General features: G+C 36.6%; 1 protein-coding gene across 4 annotated transcripts in view; it reads left to right on the top strand.

The window, feature by feature from the left end:
- IL1RAPL1 (interleukin 1 receptor accessory protein like 1) overlaps positions 1-13,739 on the top strand; it is a 1,174,742-nt gene that overhangs the window by 618,396 nt on the left and 542,607 nt on the right. For all 4 annotated transcript variants that reach the window (XM_075913279.2, XM_089774688.1, XM_089774689.1 and 1 more), the window contains one exon: positions 11,355-11,634. In XM_075913279.2, coding sequence (XP_075769394.1) covers positions 11,355-11,634 — 280 coding nt within the window. The remainder of the gene's footprint in view (positions 1-11,354; positions 11,635-13,739) is intronic.

The following is a 13,739-nucleotide window of genomic DNA, read 5'->3' as shown; positions in this document are numbered from 1 at the left end:
TTACTGCACTTCCACAGGTACGATTTCTCGCAGCTCCCATTGGCCACAGTTTGCCATTCCTGGCTCCTGTGAGTTGCAGGAAGGACCCAGGCTGGGCTATCACTCCTGCAGCTCCCATAGGCTCAGAAAGGCAAACTGTGCCCAACAGGAACTGCAAGTGACTGTACCTGTAGACATGAACAAATATAAAGTATCTAGTTTCTATGATTCCATGGTCCATTGCTTCTCTTTCTTAGAAAGTCCCTTCCAATAAATGAGCTGATCTACCTTAATTAGTTTATAGAAACTGCTCAGTGCTGTCCAGGATTCTGCAGTATGTTTATAGGTTAGGCTACGTCTAGACTGCAAGCAAAAAAGCTTCTTTCGAAAAAGAGCATCTAGACTGCAACCTCTTCTTTCGAAAAAGTGAGCAGCTTTTTTGAAAGAGAGCACTTAAGCAGTCTGGATGCCCCCTTCCAAAAAGCCCCTTTTGCATTCAAGAACGCCTTTTTTCAAAAGAGCACTTTCAAAAAAAGGCATTCTTCCTCATGAAATGAGGAGTATCGCTGTCGAAAGAAAAGCCGCGCTCTTTCGATTTAATTTTGAAAACACGGCTGTAATCTATACTCAGGTGAAGTTTTTTCGAAAAAAGGCTACTTTTTTTTTTTTTTTTCGAAAAAACCCTGCAGTCTAGACACAGCCTTAGTGATTTTGTTGCAGTCATTTGAAGCCCCAAGGAGGGCACTAACAGAAGCACAAATCAAACTCTAGTGTTTTATCTAACAAAGTAGAGTGCTACCTTTAAGTAAGACACTTGATATAAGAAATGATATAGGAATGAAAATTTCTAAGTAATATTTAAAATTAAATTAAACTGTGTGAGAGTCATAGATTTTTTTTTTTAAGTCCACAAGAGACCATTGGATGTAGCTGACCTCTTGAAGAGCGAGGAACGTAAAATTTTATCCGGTTACCCCACATTTCTGTTCTCTAAAACAGACATTCTCCAGTGGGCAAGGATCCAAATTCCTAGTGAGGTCAAAATATCAAATTTTAAAGTTTTTAAGAAGAAAAGCTAAGAAACGGTTGTTTGTTGTTGTTTGTTATTTGTTAAATATCAGTAATAGGATACCAAATTCAGATAGTCCCGAGCTTAAAAAAAACCACAATTCCAATACGACAGACACATGCAACCACCCTAAGTAGGTGACCCATGGAGGTAATGACAAGGAGATTCTTTCTTGTAAATATATGAATATTCACTTTTTATTTCTGAGCATCAGAGTGAACCTTATGGAAGGATTTCAAAGAGGAGACACTGTTTCCCTATAGGTATGGAGAAAGATTTGAATCTGGTTGAGGGGATAAATGTATTCAGAATAAGAAGACCTTATGCAGCCTAGCATGCTGCCATTCTCCCTCTGACGATTGATACAGCTTTTGTAATTTAGCTAGTCTGTTCTCTCATGAGCTTTCTCATTTTATAATCATGGTACAAGCAATGAGTTAAAGTGGATTACTGTTTCAGAGGTGTGATTTTGAGCCAGGGTAAAAGACAAATTCTTCAGCAAATAGAGCATATACCCTTCCTGCAGCTTAGAGGTCTTTTTACTTCCCTCCTGTTGTATAATAGAATGATATAAATCAATCAGCTATCATTTGATATCATCCTAGTGCAATGGTGGGCAACTGCAGCCCATGGGCCACATGAGGTCCATCAGGGTTCTAGGTGTGCCCCAAAATACATTTTGTTTAGAGTCTCCCACATGCAGGGTTTCTAGATTCTCCTGGTTCCCATCCACAATGTTTTTTTTTTCTTACTGGTATTACTAAAATGACATGCATGTAAAGCGAGGGCATGTTAAGTGGGCTGATTCCATGCAACAGTGATTGTGAGAGCCAGGTGCTCCCTCTGCATCCAGTCAAAGTACTTCTGTGGTTCAAGTGGCACTTCTGCAAATTCTAGGTATGCAAGTGCAGTTAGCTAAACTATTTTCTTTCAGGAGACTGTCTTTGGTTATGGCAATCTTGTAGCCCCTGAAACGAAGGAGTTCCACTCTTGCAGCCAGCTCACTAGCCTTGGTTGCCCACCACTGTCCTACTGCCCCACTCAGGAGTCAAGGAAAATAATGAGAAGGATTTTCAATTAACTATTTGCAAACTCTCATAACTTTCTTTCATAACTAGATTTATTTCTTCATTTCTCTTCCCCCCCTATGCACTCATTAGATGTTGCCCCTTGAAGAGAACTAATGTTTTAAATACTCAACTATTTGGAAAGTAGGAAAATGTTTGGGGAAAATGCAACTGAAATATTCCTTAACAAATGAAAATATCTAATTAATATGAATGTGATATTAATATTCTCGTTAAAAACAGGAAAGAAACCAAATCATGAGAAATTACAACCCAACATGTAATTTTTGAGAGAAGCAAAATAAAAATGGGAGTTGGTATGCAAGTGATTTCTTAGTCTTAACTATAGCCTGCTAATGTGCAAAGGTATGATAACAATGAGAATCCAAAAGGAAATGAATCGTATATAAAATGTATGTGACTGTCATTTGAAAAAAATTAGCATTAAAAATACATCACTTCTCACGTTTTCCATGAGAACAGAATGATCTGTTAAAAAACCTTGATCACATTCCTTTCTTATTCTCAACATATCACTATATGTAAGATTTTGAGCCCTATTTTTCTGCATTTAGGAAGGGGAAATTATTGTTACCATCCATTAAAATGATACTGTCAGAAAAAAAAGCAATGTCCAGAATTTTTAAATAATTAGAACACAAACACTAGATGAAGTGGATGGATGGCTGATTGGTTCAAGCATTTTATTGAGCTCACTTATGTTCAAGCCCTACTCATTTGACAGTATCCTCTGCACCTGCCTTTTTTTAGTGTTGGTTTATTTTAATTGAAATAACTAAAGGAAATAACTTGGAAAAAGGTACAAGAGAGGCCTCAGGATATACTGCTAATTTTATCTTTCCAAAACTGTCTATATAACAATGCTGCTTAGAAAATGTGCTTTAATCATGAACGTGTTCCAGTATGAATTTCTAAAAGCTTATTCATTTCCTGTTAAATAATCCCACTGTGTTAAAAATGGGAGGGGGGTGTCTTTTTATGCATCTCTTTTAAAAAAAAAAAAAATGCAGATGCATTTTTAGGAAGTGTGGGTTATTTCCAAAACCTTTATCTTGGAAAGCATTGTTTTCACATAAGGGCATACCTAAATTGATAGTATATAACAGGAATTTTGATTTCCACAATCATACTGGAAATCTGGACACCTCTATTAGCTCACAAGAACCAGAAATTCAATTGAGGCTTTGTTGCTAAGCCAGGTTGTGGCGATGGACCCACAAGTCAGTTGCTCAATTTTCTACTTCTCTGCATCAAATTTTCCCTTGAAAATGATGCATACAGTCCTGAGGAATGGTGGGGAGGATGCTCTTAGAAATATTAAATATTTGGTTCACTGGGTCCTATCAGTAGGTAGGGCCTGCAGGGAGTTTGTTTATCCACTAGAACGATCTCATTATGAGGACAGTGATGTAGTGTGTGGTTTACTTCATACTCTGAAGCCATTCAAGGAAACAAATGAGTGAATAGTCCCTGTATTGTGCTATTATGACTAGCAATAACTGGCAGCATATTAAAATGGAGATCAGGGACTGCAGCCACTCAGATGAATGCAGCTCTGAAATTTCAAGGCTGTTGAATTATTCAAGTATTTTTCAATTTATAGAATAAAATAAAGATGTGATTGCTTGATAGTGATAATAGAAATATATAGAGAGAGTGGCTCAAACCTGAAAAAATTCTTACTGTGTATTTACTTGTCATAATTGTTTTGTGCCAGCATGAATCTATGTATTGATTATGTGATGGTGTGACCATTGTTGTCGTATACAAAGAAGGGTAGCCCTAAATCTGATTTTACATAGTATATTGAAAGATAAAGACGAGAAAAGCATATGATCAAAGCAGAAGTGGGCCAAAATTGCGAACATACCTCAATAATACAAATAGTATTCTGTATGCTGCATTATATTTCTTAGTACTGTGATGTTTTAAGGGTAGAGTCAGCAAAGCATCTTTCAACATCTACTTACATTTCAGCATCTGATTAAGTCCATCCCTATTTAGGAAGGCACTTAACTGTGTGACTAGTCCCAGTGAAGTTATTAAGGCCATATGTAGGCAGAAGTTTGAATTAAGATACACAACTCCAGCTACATTAATTGTGCAGCTGGAGTTCACAGACTTTAATTGAGACTTTTTAGCACTAGCTGGGAGGCTGACAAGATTCGAGGAGTACTGGCCTCAATGGGGGTTCCCTCAGTATTCAATGTATCGTGTCTTTACTAAACCTGCTAAATCAAATTCTGGACGATTGATCGCAGCAGTGTACATTTCTGCGTAAGTACAGACATGGCCTAAGTATGGGATTTTTTTCAAATCAAATGTCAGTTGAGTGCCTAACTGCCACAGCACTTTTCTGAAGGAGTTAGGCACATTATTTATATTTGTGCCTTTGAAAATACATGTTATCTGTGCATCAGGACAATTCACATGGATTTTAGAGAGACTATTCTTTAAGTAAGGTTTCACATAGGGTTGCCAACCCTCCAGGATTGGCCTGGAATCTCTAGGAATTAAAATCAATATTTAATAAAAGATTGTCATGCACTGATTGCTCCCAGAATTCATCTAGCCAAAACTTGAAACCATATTGTCATCTTATGTGAATTGTATGGAAGAATCTGAATCTTTTATAAACAGAAGTATTTTACTTTTAATATGTACAGAGTCTCAGTGGAGAGGAAAAACTTTTTTTTTTTTTTTTTTTTTTTTTTGGTTAGTGAGATTCTCTAATCTTTTTAAATGCTTCCAGCAATTCTTATTCATGGTAAGTGTACTTCATCAGATATTTCTTGTCATGCATATTAGCATGTCCCCATTTAAAGATCTGCTAGGTATGTTTGTTTCTCTGTTATTTCTCTGCTTGTATTATCCTATCACTATGTTGTGTCAAATACAGCTATATGTATCTGCTAAAATATCACTATCACTACCAGCAAAAAAAAAAAAAAATCCCTAATGGAATAACAGATAGACAACTCTATACTGGCACGAGTGCTTTAAACCTTCTGTCAAAAAAATCATTTTCACCTTCTCATGGATCTAGACCTACTGGTTTTGCACTTGAAGAGGGTGGTGTATTCCACATCTTGTGTTTAACATATTTACAGTCCCTGTCAGGTGAAATGAGCTTAATGCCACCGCAACTGACTTGAAGTGTTAATAGAATTAAATTGGTGTAAAATTGGCATAAGAAAGAACAAAATCAGAACAGCGCTTTGTCTCTCTCTCTCGCTCTCTCTCAAAGCACATATGAAAAAGGTATTAATATTTTTCCTTAAGGCTAGTGTTCATGGTTGTGGTTCTACAGCTGTTTAACTTAAGGTTTTATCAATAACCAATGGACTTTTACAACTGGTGAATTTTCATTCTATTATGCATATTTTCATTCAGTGTTGATGTATTTTGGAAATTATTTACTTTATAGTTTGAACTTATTAAAACAGACGACTTTTTTACATGAACTCTAAACGGGAGAAAGGAGGAGTGTATAAGGGGATATAACAATGGTAGTGAAGGTTCTCTAATTACTTTTACGTGTTCAGAGCTGTAGTGGCTATATTGAAATTTATCCACATGTGTGTATGTGTTGTTCTTTTTTGCAGAAGGGGGGTGTCCCTGAATTGGTTTGTAGTTTTCTCAGGGATTTTAATCTGATAAACGTGTCACCATGTGATAATCAGTCTAATTCTATTACAAGTACGTAAATTCAGAAGCTATACTTTGACATCATGCATTTGTAAGTGTATATGTGTGCGTTGATATACACACAATGTTGTGTGCAACCTAAGGACTTGTGTACACTTCACGGTTATTTTGGATTAAGATACAGTGTGAATTTAAAGCACAACAACTATTCTGGAATAATTTGTGTGTAGACATTCTTATCCAGAATAAAAGTGTCCACATGGGAAGCTATTCTAATAGGAAAAGTCCTGAGATTGTGTTGTGTTCTTCAACTCTCCATTTTAAGTCAGAGCATTTTTCAATAGAGAAAGATACAATATAAATAATTAATGTATCTCAGAAAGATCAGTATGCATAAGAAAAATCTAGATTTTGTTGTTGCCTTCCAAAATACTAATTGCCATCAGTACATCATATGAATGTTTCTGCAACCAAAAACTCTATTATGCTGTTCAAAAACAAAATGCTGACATGTTGCCTCTAGTGGTAAATAAAACCACAGTTATCAACTCTAAATATGAGGAAGAGTTTCTTCAGATTTTGTTTCTGTTTTTTGTTAATGGGTTTTATGGTTAATCCATCAGAAAACATTGGAAAATCCTATATTTTGAATATTGCCTGAAAACAATGTGCTCTCTTTTGAAGCTTAAACTTCACTCAGTGAAGATTACTTCCTGAGTCTTAGTGTAAAGGGGGACCATACAGATGTTCAGGACAAAATCTTATAGACAAATCAGCATGCCAATTTTTTTATTGCACTTCCCAGTAAAACAAGGCGAGAGAGTACAATGGATGTAATGGTGATATCACCCATGTACTAAAATGCCTAAGTTTCTTGTTCAGTTTAATTTAAAAAATGCTGAAATGGCAAGACGTTATTCAGTAAAGCTCCTTCCATCTGAGTGTGGCAGTTGTTTTGTGTCTATTTTGATATATGTTTATTTCCCAGGAAGTAGTGGTCTGATTTCAGTTGTTTACAGGTGAAGTCTACAATGAAGCTTATTGTATGGTGGTCAAGAGATCTCAAAACTCTTTTTAACAAAAAATGGCAATTTTAATTATCCCAGTTACAAATGAGGAACTGAGGCTCAGTTGGTTAGGACAATTATCAAGGTCTGTGGCAAAGACAGGAGCAGAACATAAGATTCCTGTCTGCCCCGTGCCCTTTCCCTGAAGGACAGTCCTTCTCATCTGAGTTTTGATTTGAGGGTTAATCAGAGATAGGGCTAAGATTTGAAATAGATTTAGTCAGTGACAACATCTTGAAGAGCAGTCTACTTATTTTGGCTACGTTGGCATTCCCCATTCTGTTTTCATAAAATCATACAACACTAGAATGGAAAGGCCCTCAAGAGACCCATCAAGTCCAGTTCATTGCCCTCATAGCAGGATCAAGCACCATCTAGATCATCTTCTGATAGATGTCTATCCAAACTGCTCTTAAATATCTCTGGTGATAGAGATTCCACAACATCCCTAGGCAATTTATTCTAGTGCTTAACCACTCTGACAGATAGGAAGTTTTTCCTAATGTCCAACCTAAACCTCCCTCACTGCAATTTAAGCTCATTACATAGGAATGGCCATACTGGGTCAGAGCAATGGTCCATCTAGCCCAATATCCTGTTTGCTGATAGCGGCCGATACCAGATGCCCCAGAGGGAGGGATCGCAATAGGTAATCCTCACGTGATCCCTCCCCTGTCACTCATTTCCAGACAAATAGAGACTAGGGGCACCATTGCTGCTTCTCCTATCATCAGAGGCCAAAAACAATTTTTCTCCCTTTTTTAGATACTTCAAATCTAACCAGGATCCAAAACATGTGTGTGTGTGACTGGTTTTCTGTTTTCAACTATAAATTTCCACTGAAATTCTAAGGATTTTAGAAGGGTTTTTTTTTTTTTTTTTTTTTTTTTTTTTCTTCTTCTCCATCTCAACTAGCAAAGTGGAGTTTGGCTACAGATACATATATGTAATAGGGGTTTTGTGCTGGTATTTTTTTTTTTAAATCAAACTCATAGATGTTTTCTAAACTCACAGCTGGAATTATATATTTTCCTCAATCATCCTTTTAAACTAACCTTTCCAATTCTGAGGGAATGTCTGGCTCTTACATTGTGCTATTTCAGACGAGTGAGAGAAATAAGTCTCAAAGTTGGGAGCTTTGTCTCCAGCTGCCAGATGTTTAAATCTAGATACAGTCAGAAGAAGCACCCTAGCTAATCCCAGTTGTGACAGATATAAAGAGCTTTTTTTTCTCAAGTAGCCAGAACTCAAGCAACATAAAACTTCAGTTCAACACTAATAGGAAGTTAGTACACAATTTAAAAAATGATGTAATATGCTCCTCTCACGGTGCATTCAGTAACATTTGTTATTTCAAACATTATAGAAAAACTACCAAGTAAAATCTGTAGTTATATTACAATGCAAGTAATAAGTACTTTAATATTTGTGCTTTATAGCAAACAGCAATAGAGCAAAATATAGAAAAAACAGTCTGTAATTAATCTTTTCAGGTTTTGTGTGTGTTGTCATAGAAATATCATCCAATTTTTTTATATACACAGTAATCATTTCACCGAGTTTAGTTGCAAGTAGAATATTTGTTCAGCCAATTTATTTTTAACACTCCTTTACTTCTACATCTCTTCAATTAGATAGGATATCAATGTTAACTCTTTTTGACCATGAATGTATAATACTTTCCTTCCAACACATTTAGGTAAGCTCACTAAACTAGATTGCAAGTGGCATAAGTAACATTGTCTTTGTATTTTTTCCATGGGGAATTCTAAACTAAAATAAGTGAAGGTTAAGTACACTGAATAGCTGCTCTTTCATTCAAGACAAACAAAAATATGGAGTGGAATAGGTATTCTTCTGCAGCACCTTTCCAAAGATTCAGCATGTTCAAGGGTGTGGGAATCACTAAAATTGAAGGTCCTGAGAGAGCAACAAAGGCTAATAAAGTGGCATTGTAAACTAAAAGCATACAAACTAAATTAAATACTAAAGGTCAACATTACAATCTGCTAATGAACTAACATGAAGAAACTATTACCTTGTAACTTACATGATGGAGTTAACACTGCTTAAAGATGCATTTTAATTTACTGATTATTTCTGGGTGCCCAAGCTGACAGATTTATGGGACTCAGAAAGGTTAAAGATAGGAACTATGAGAAGTGCAAATTAATTCTAAAATCAAGACGTGAATGCTGGGCCATAATGGAAAAATAGACATATGACCTCTCTAAATGGTATAAAGCTCCCATTCATATCCCTGATTCATTTCCAAACTATGGAAATTTTAAAAAGGCATTTATATATTGCAAACTCATCTCTTCTGCAATCTGAATCTTGTCTGATCTAAGCCTCTGGCAAGTGTGGGGTTTTTTTGGGGGGGAAGGGGGGGAAGCCGGGTGAGAAGGGACACTTTAGGTTCTTTGGAAATATAACTCTCTCTGGTCTCTACCAAAATTAAATAAGGAACTTAATGAACTGTATGCAATATATACTATATAGTTGATCATTCTTTACGTACCCTGATTTTAATAGACAACCATCCTGTGCTCTACTGACAATGTTGGGCGACAGTCATGCTGCTATGTCACACTTTACATATCCAGGTCATCATTTGACTATATATAATATATAATCCTATATGTTTAAAACAAATATTTATATTATATTATTTGTTGAGTCTTAAAATTAGATTATTTTAAAAGTCTTTTCTCACACATTAAAAACAAATATTTTTTAATCTGATAATTTATGCAATGCTAAGTATGAAGTAGTCAAGGGCACGAGGAAATGTGGATTTATTCAACATAATTTTTACCACTGTAAATGGCATTCTGTGATTATAACTTATTTTATTAAGTGTCCACATGCTTCAAACTACCATTGGGAACCTATTGGTGTTACATACATACATAGAAACAGCCAGTAAGGCTAGGTTGTAAATCTTCTGTTTTTGTGACAATAGTTGAGGTTTTCAATAAACAGTTATTCAAAAGTGACAGCTTGCCTTGAAAGTTTTTGACTTTTTTTATTGGAATACCATTTTTTAACTTTTTTTCCATGAGAGTAAAAACAAGTCCAAAGAAACTCTTTTGGAGCAGGTCTAAGTGATAGAGCCTGTCCTGAAGATCTACTTTGTTCATTATGTTCTAGTATGATTAGATACCATTAATCTTGACTGAGAGATTAGTTTATTCTCAGCATTTTCTGAAAACTAACTATTGATAGGAGGAGGAGTAAAATACCAAAGATGTACATTATATTATCTCGTATCCAGAATTGTGGAACACTGAAAGTTCAGGCATTCTTACTAATAGCTGACCTAACCTACTCCTTCATTTACTAAGTGAGGATGACTTGAATATTTTTTTCTGTTACTCTGTCCAGTTGCACAATCACCACAACTGTTAAAAACTCTTTTTCCCTCCCCTAAGATCTCACTTAAACTTTTCCTTTCAGGCCACTGCTCCTTATCCTAACACCATCTGAAACCAAATATTTCCCTTCTTTCATTTATACTGTTACCTTGAATGGACTTGATTTATGTAATTTGTTGATTATGAAACCTTCTTTGTTGGATGGCTACCATGCTACACTAATTTGATTCCAATATTTTATACCAATTTAAAGTTACACTGTGGAGAAAAAGAATAATTGCATATGTATCATGGGAATTACCAATATTTACCATAAGTGCTACATAGGAGGAGAGGTTATGAGGAGAGGTTAAAGTGACTGGGACTTGTCAGTTTAGAAAAGAGGAGACTGAGGGGGGATATGATAGAGGTCTATAAAATCATGAGTGGTGTGGAGAGGGCAGATAAAGAAAAGTTGTTATTTAGTTCCCATAATAGAAGAACTAGAGGACACCAAATGAAATTAATGGGTAGCAGGTTTAAAACTAATAAAAGGAAGTTCTTCTTCACACAGCGTGTTGTCAACCTGTAGAACTCCTTGCCAGAGGAGGCTGTGAAGGCTAGGACTATAACAGAGTTTAAAGAGAAACTAGATAATTTCATGGAGGTTAGGTCCATAAAAGGCTTTTAGCCAGGGGATAGAAATGGTGTCCTTGGCCTCTTTTTGTCAGAGGCTGGAGAGGGATGGCAGACAAATCGCTTGATCATTGTCTTCGGTCCATCCTCTCTGGGGCACCTGGTGCTGGCCACTGTCGGCAGACAGGATACTGGGCTAGATGGACCTTTGGGCTGACCCAGTATGGTCGTTCTTATGTTCTTATAGGGAAAAAAGGTGTTTAAAAGCAAAACCAAATAAAAAAAACCCACACAGCAAGTGTCACATGGTACTTAAAAATTAATAGTGCAGCTAGATGTTCAATAGAAATGGTGTGAGAGAGTGATTTGACATAGCAACCTCAGCTGTGTAATTTTAAACTGCAGCTTTGATATTACTCTGCTAGTGTGTTTAGTTAGCTGAAGCCTCTGTTTAAACATGCCTAAATAGATATATTCACACAAATATATTTCTCTTTTTCTTTTCTTTTAGCTGATGGCTGCACTGACTGGTCTGTGGATTACAAGAAGTATCAAGTTCTAATGGGAGAGCCTGTTCGTATAAAATGTGCATTATTTTATGGCTACATCAGAGCAAATTACTCTCTAGCACAAAGTGCTGGCCTTAGTTTGATGTGGTACAAAAGCTCTGGACCTGGAGATTTTGAGGAACCTATAGCTTTTGATGGGACTAGAATGAGTAAAGAAGAGGATTCTATTTGGTTTCGGCCAACAGTTGTGCAAGACAGTGGTCTTTACGCATGTGTCATCAGGTACTTTATTTTAATTTTATCTGTATACAGTGAAACATACAATTATTGATCTTAGAACTGAACCTTCATGCTGCCATCCACAGCATATAACATGTTTGGTGATTTTTGCCTTATTTTTCCTGATTGTGAATGTTTTAGGATTAAATTAGGTTTTTCTTGAAAATAGTCAAGATCCAAAATTATTTGCTATATAGTTTTAGTTTGTACATTTATATTCAAAATGTATTAGTTTTCACTGGACACATAAGTCTTATTAAAGCTCCTTGTTTGGATATACCTCTGAAAATGAGATTTTTAGTGTGATTGTTTGTTTACAAATTCAGATTTTTGCAAAACAGTTTGCTAGCAACCTTTTCTCTAAAACATTTTCATTAAGTGAATAAATAGGTTAAAATGCAATTGAAGCAACCTCATTAAAATATTCATAGAATATGAACCTTTCTCTTACTGTTGCTGGCTCAGTCTAGCATTGGGAGTTTAGGATTATGGGTACATCCCAAAAGTACTGAGCACCAAGTAGGATCAAACCCTGGTGTCACAAAATCAAGCATAGAGTTATTTTTTATTTTAGAGATGAATGTTTTACTTATCTCTGCATCTCTGATGGGTCATACTGATTTATTGTCTCTAGCCCACAGAAAAAAAGAGACCATCTGGGAATCCACTTACCTTTTTAAAATTACCTGGCAATATAGAATTAATATGACAGATAAATTGAAAAGATACAAATTAAAAAAAAAACCTGCTTGCAGAGGAGGAGCATGGTTTATTGCTAAATATATTGTAACATTTGGTTATTTTTCGTTATAGAGAAACAGAGAACTGATAGCTCTGCAACTACATGTGAATGTAAAAAAGATAATTGAGTCTCCTATATGCTAGAAGGAAAATAATAAATTTATAAGCTACTGGGTAATTAGGAATTAAGTACACACTAAAAGTGTTGAGGTGTCCTAAAGAGATGTACACCACTATTTGCATATTACCAGATCCATGGAAGGTTTAGAGTTGTTTGTTTGCTTTGGTTTTGGCTCATAGCATATCCTTTTTTTTTTAAATGTTCACTATCCATGCCACTTTATATCTTCTGCTGCTCCATGCCCACATAGCCTCTCACAGTCTCCCGCTGCCTTTTCTTGGAGTTATCAGCACTTTTATATTCTTCTATATTTATTTCCCTTTAAAAAACAAAACAGACATAAATTAACTGATTCTCTTACTTAAGGGAGATATTTACTTAGGCTCCTATAAATTTAGTTTCAGATAACCATACATGGAGGCAGATGTCACGATTCATGAACAGTAATATCTGAGGTACTGCCATACTTTTCAACATAACGCAACACCATAAGGTAATCAGTGGTAAATGGACTGCTTAGATCATAAGAAATGCTACCTGATTGTCATGGAGAAGACTCACTGCCACGCTGCCTCCTGCTGGTAGCACTTATTTATACAGCCCCCAGCTGGGCCCTAATTGGCAGTATATGCCTCAGCTGTGGGCTTTGTGCTCAGCCCTCTCTCAAGTCTGGGTTTTACCCTTAAAGTGTCTGTATAGGACAGATGCCCTGTCACACACACTCCACCTAAAGTATCTCTGGTGGGGGGTGGGAGGTAGGAAGGGAGGACAGAACCCTTATGTCCCAGAATCTCCCTCAACTGGTCACAAAGTGTCTCTCTCCTTCTCTAGGCTCTCCATCCTCTGGAGCAGCCTGATCCCCTCTCCAAGGGTTTGGGTTCCCACAGTGGTCCTCTCCTCTCTAGTGGGGGGTCTCTTTCCCACTCTGAGTCCCCACTGAAGCACCTCCTGCTCCTAGGTTGGTCCCCAGAATTATCTTGGTCTTCTCTACCTCAGACTTTCTCCTGCTTGAGGCTTTTGCCCTCATCACTCCCTCCTTTGGAGTAGCCTTGGCCTTGGTTCAGCTAGGCAAGTGGAACCACCCATGCCCTCCAACAAACATCCGTTTTTATCCTCTACCCACAGTTTCTCAAGTCTCTCAGTGTGGCCTGGTGGCCAGAGTCTGAAATAGAGCCCCCTTGGTCACAGAGTAGCACGGTCCAATGGCCAGAGTTCATAGCACAGACCATACATGCCCATATTCTCC

The sequence above is a fragment of the Pelodiscus sinensis genome, chromosome 1, assembly GCF_052426305.1.
Source record: "Pelodiscus sinensis isolate ZL-2025 chromosome 1, ASM5242630v1, whole genome shotgun sequence".
NCBI classification, from domain to species: Eukaryota; Metazoa; Chordata; order Testudines; family Trionychidae; genus Pelodiscus; species Pelodiscus sinensis.
This window is presented reverse-complemented; position numbering and strand designations above follow the sequence as displayed.